The following is a 5,480-nucleotide window of genomic DNA, read 5'->3' as shown; positions in this document are numbered from 1 at the left end:
CCCCCAAACCTCCACAAACAAAGGGATGTAAATGAGTCAATCCACACAGCAATATGTGTTATAAGCTACTGTTTATAATGTGAAATGGGGAGTTGTCAGAGAAAGTGAAAGTGCAGGACATAGACAGGAAAACAGTGTTCGGCATCAGTGTTTTACAAGCAGGGTATTCTTCTGTTGTCGTATGGATACAAAGTAATCTCTCTCTGTGTTGTTTGTAACAAATAGTTCTTCTCTTTATGAATGCGTTTCAGAGTGTGTCCAGAATTAGACAGACAACAGAACACAGCCTAGCGTAGCCGAGTGCACCTGTAGTGCTTAGAGAGGAGGCTCTTTTAGTCTAAGATCATAGCTAGAGTTCACAATGCAGACATTAAAGCTGCACTTGGTAAAAGTTTATATCCAATTTACGCTGAAGAAAAAAAGTGCTATCATCAGCATACTGTACATGCGATTCAGGCCGCCATTCGTGAGCTCCCTGAGACCTTGGGCTTGTGTTTTCAGATTTTACTAATGCTAATCTGGGCTCTACAAATTCTTACAATTCAATCATGTTTTATTTGATGAAGAGACAAATCTTTCTCCTAAGAAGAACTTAAAAGTGGTATTTTCAGAAAATGCTCTGTTCCATTTGGTCTGATAATGATTCGTTTCGGCCCTTTGGAGCCATATTATTGCTGAGTGCAGCTTTAAACTGTGTGTTTCACATTTATAATCCAACCCACTATGTGAGTATAGGCTAGAATAAATACTAATTAGTGTATGCATGTAGACGTGAAGGTTTATCTTAACACATTCTAGTTTTTGAGCAATGTTTAGTGTTAGGGCATCATTCATTAGCAGCGTACAGTATTAGTTAAATAGAGCCATCATCAGTATCTAACTCCATTGCAGCGGTCCTGGCCGTAGTCGGCTCTTTGTGGTCTCTAACATGACAATCACACACTGACCTACACCAAACCAGACCAGGGGGGCCGAGGCCGGAACGGACCCACCCACCCAGCTCGGGTCGCCACCAAAGAACTCACAGCGCCCAGCCCTCTTAGTGGATATACCAAAGCGACCCCGACCCCACAACACACACACTATCCAACCAGAAACATATTCCCATGCACACACACCCATATGACACCTATGTGGGCTTTGCTTTGTAAGGGAACTACGTTAAAGAGTAAAACATAAAGTCCATCGCTATATGGTTAGTTTGTACTTTGATGTGATGTGTAATCTCCCTAGTAAAGCACATCAATATTAGTATAGTTTTAGATTAGTGGAGCTGTGCACTGTTATCTGCTGTAACACTGGACCCCCCTGTCGATCAGTTTTTTCTGATCTATTTTGCCTAGTAATGTACAGTATGCATACACCACAGTCACATTCTCTTGTTTCAACTTTTACAAAAGAAACCTTCGGTCCCCTGTCAGGAGGGGCGTAGGTAGCCTGTAAGGGGCGGGGCTATCTGGAGCCATTTAGGCACCAAGCTCAGAATGTAGGGCAACCCCCAGCCACCTTCAAAAGAAGAAAACCTTTCCCCTCAAAAACGCTGTGCCCCGGCTCTTACAGGCAGACCCAAGTCGCACCCTAAAGGGCTATCAGCTAAAGTCACTTTTTAAAATGCTCGTAGTGTTTGTTGTATGTAGTCTTTTATTACCTAAACACAGAGAGAGATTCTGACCTGAAAAATGGGGAATGAATGTGAGAAGAATGCGATGTTGATTAAGCTGAAGAGATTATTGTTGAATCGTTTGAAATATCCATGAATTAAATAGTTAAACTAGCCTGACATTAAAGAAGAGAAGATAAACAGTAAGAAAGTCAGATCAAGCGCCTCACACTGAAAAAACTGAAATGTTGACTTTAATTAAATATATTCTGTCAACAGATTTCATATGTATGTATTAAGTTAGTTGAAAGTATTATATTAGGTTCAACCTAATTGTTTTATTTCAACTTAATATTATTGCCTTCAACTAACCTTTCATTTTTTTCAGCGCAGTTACTAGACCTATCCAGTCATGTTTTCTCTCTTTACTAAGCTTTTCTCTGCCATATACACTTTGGTTTCCTCCTACACAACCTTTACCCTTCTGCCTGGGGGGCTCCTGAATGTATTTTGTCCTTTTTCTAAGTGCCAACCTACGACTCTCAGAACCCCATACCATGTTTTGCACTCTATCCCTGCTTTTTTTCCATTTAAACCTGTTTATGAAAACCCTGGTCTATGAATAGTGTGGAAGCCCCTGTCAGCTGGCCGTTTGAACAGACCTTAGTTCTCCTGGCACTTGCAGATACTTTTATTTATAGAGCAGGTTATCCGAACACTTTAACACTTCTGTAATGTGAAGAAAACGTTTTTGTCTGTTCTTCTTTCCTTGGAGTTCCTTCTTTTTTATAGGCAACCATAGGATGTTACTTCATCTTGGAATTATGATATTGTGTTCTTCTAATATACTTCATTATACTGTCATTATGATTGATTTGTATTAAGCAATACACTTTATTTTGTTGGTTGTTTCGTATTGTGGGAGTCTTCCCTCTCAGTTATTCTATTCATACCAGTACATTGACTCTTACCTACTTTGCTGTCATTCAGATGTGTAATGTAAGGTTTAAAATATGTTATATACACATAAAGTAAGCTGTCTCTGTCCATGTACTGATAAAGTAACAAGTAAGAAATAAAGACTTTATGTCTAGAATTTGAGTCAGCTGATCATTTGACATCATCATGTTGACATTTGTTTTTGAAGATCACATATTCTGCTCATTTTCAGCTTCATATCAGTATTTAGTGTCTCTACTGGCTCTGTTGTGATTGGTCAACCGCTAAGAGATGTATCACATACAATGTTTTAAAGCGCTAGCCAATAGAAGCACAGGTGTTACATAGTGATGTCACTATGTGACAGAAGTAAACAAAGGAGTCCACTCTGCAGTGAACCTCAAATGTTTTAAAATCATTTTTATTATGTTTTCACATCATATTTTTATCATTTCTTCCTCACCTAATAGATTGATTACGGAGAATCCTAATGTTATGTCTCCAAACTCTCTCAAAAATCAGCTTTGAAGTTTGGCAATTCAAATATACATAATGCGGAATTAACCATGTACATTTACCATGTATAGTACAGGTCATTTCCCAATTGCTCAATGCTTTGTTGCTAACCTTTTTCAAGGAATTATCCTTAATTTTACTTGCTGGTAAATAGCACGGCAGCCATTGTTCATAAATAGGCTTTCATTGAAATGTTCAGTACATTTCTTCAAACAAAACCTTATAGGAGACCATGAGGGCGTCGCAGTAGGCATGTAGCATCTGATCCACAGGGCTGTAGTTCAGGGCCTGGATGTTGGGAGACATCTTTTTGATGAAGATACCGAGGTTAAACTTTTGCTCGCCTGTGGTCGTGTCAAATGAAAAGTAGATCTCCTCGGTGAGTTTGTCGACGTACCGCGTGGCATACAGCACGCCACAGGCCATGAAGGTGTTGGTCACCCCCTGCTTGTAGACCGAAGTGTGCCAGGTCTGGCCGAGCCTCAGCGGCTCGCCCTCCTCCACCTTTGACAGCACCAGGTTTCCAAAGTCCTGGTTGGTGGTGTAGATCACCCAAACGCCCGACTCATCTGTCGCCAGGTCCAGGTCCGTGAAAAGGTAACATTCATCGAGGTGGCAGAAGTTACCCTTTGAGTTAAACCTGAAGAAAGGACAACACTTCAGAATTCAACATTTTCAAGTAAACATGGAAGACACAACATGGTTTGTAGTAACAAAATTTATTCTGGCAGCAGCAACACTTATTAATGGTCTTAAGACAAAGCGAACCTGGTGCCTTTGGGTAGTTGCACGGTGGTGACAGTTGTGCTGGTGAGGTTGAATCGACAAACAGCATCTTGGTTGTAACAGTTGTAGTACAAGGCCTCTCCATATATCACAATATTTGGACCCTGGATAGTGTTGGTGGTCGGGTTAGAGGGGCTGATCAGGACGTTACCTAGAAGAAGAAGAAGAAGAAGAAGAAGAAGAAGAAGAAGAAGAAGAAGAAGAAGAAGAAGAAGAAGAAGAAGAAGAAGAAGAAGAAGCCACACTTGAGTATTTCTTTTAAATCAGGGTGGGGAAGGTTATTTAAAAAAATGTATTCAATAACAATTAGTACTTACCTGTACACAAATGGAATGAGTAACCTAATCTGAGTAACAAAATAAAAAAGTAATGTAACCTGTAATTAGGTCAGTTGAAAGCAATAATATTAATTTAAAATACAAAATATTAGTTTCAACTTGATATTATTGATTTCAACTTACCTAATGTGAAATCTGTTGACATAATACATTTAAGTCAACGTTTCAGTTATTTCAGTGCACAAAAGGATCCATATCAAGTAAATTGATCTCCTTATTATAGAGCTCCATTGTTGTGTTAATACTATTAAAAAAAACACATTGTTGCCCTGGGTGACAGTTATCACACACACTCAAAGTGTTACAATCGAAGGCAATACATTTGTAACATTACCACTGAGGAGTTGTTTACCTGGTATGCTAACCCCAACAATGAGAGAACTCAGGCTGGAGTAGAGACGCACGTAGTTGGAGAATTTGTTGCCGACAGTCAACATCACCAGCCAATGCCAGCTCTCTTTCCCCGCCTCTGGTTTGGGGTCCCGCCCCCAGGCTCCGTACTTGTAGGCGCCTGGGAACTCTCCCACTGTGTGCACTCTGGGCCCCGTGATGTTCACAAACTGACCGTGGGGGCAGTTACCTTAGGGGAAAATATTATACGAAAGAGGCAAAATAAATAGTACTAAATGAGTACAGCTGACTAGGTGAGGTGTCCATGGGTTGATAAATGCTTGTGAATTGTGGTAATTGGTGCTGAGAGCTTCTTACGGTTCATTTATACCCTGCATTAGCTCTCAGTGAGGAGGGCCCTTCACAGCTCTGAGTGACCTTTAACTGTTTGAAGTGCCACTCTCTAGTGTAGACACTGCACACAGAGAACCATCAGAGCCAATGAGTGTATTTAAGACCCAAAATCAGTCGGATGTTGAAATGGCACATGCCAAAATAAACATGGATTTATGTCAGAATCTTGTGTGTTGGTCATTTTGGGGTTTTGGATTATTTGAAACAAACAAAGTCTTGGCTTTCAGAACCTTGAAACTTGTATCGCCACAATCAGATGATAAATACATGTATTGATGCTTGTAAAGGCAAAAAATAAAATAATACATGATATTTTTATAGCACTTTTCCAGGTGCTCACTTTTTAAATTACACTTTTTTCCAAAGCGACTAAAAAATTATGGCTTATTCCATAACAAAAATGTGACATGTGTTCCATATATATACAGTATACTCCTGCCAATAGGTGGCGCAACGTACTTACTTACATACTTATGAGGAGAATAAGTGTATGCCCGGGAGTTGTAGCTGTTTTGCCAAATTATGAGTTTCAGTGGCATTATAAACAGGGCTGCACA

General features: G+C 39.9%; 1 protein-coding gene across 1 annotated transcript; it reads right to left on the bottom strand.

The window, feature by feature from the left end:
• Window positions 1–2,946: 2,946 nt before the first annotated feature.
• On the bottom strand, window positions 2,947–5,231 carry LOC104963262 (olfactomedin-4). Its single transcript, XM_010791833.1, has 3 exons — window positions 4,532–5,231; window positions 3,824–3,992; window positions 2,947–3,695 (listed from the first exon to the last, which is right to left on the bottom strand). The coding sequence occupies exons 1-3, from the start codon at window positions 4,614–4,616 to the stop codon at window positions 3,251–3,253; spliced, it is 699 nt and encodes a 232-aa protein (XP_010790135.1). The 5' UTR covers window positions 4,617–5,231; the 3' UTR covers window positions 2,947–3,250.
• Window positions 5,232–5,480: the final 249 nt, after the last annotated feature.

This window comes from Notothenia coriiceps, unplaced genomic scaffold, assembly GCF_000735185.1.
Source record: "Notothenia coriiceps isolate Sejong01 unplaced genomic scaffold, NC01 NC01_scaffold00001640, whole genome shotgun sequence".
Classification (NCBI taxonomy): domain Eukaryota; kingdom Metazoa; phylum Chordata; class Actinopteri; order Perciformes; family Nototheniidae; genus Notothenia; species Notothenia coriiceps.
The sequence above is the reverse complement of the archived record's forward strand: the minus strand, read 5'-3'. Positions and strand labels throughout refer to the sequence as shown.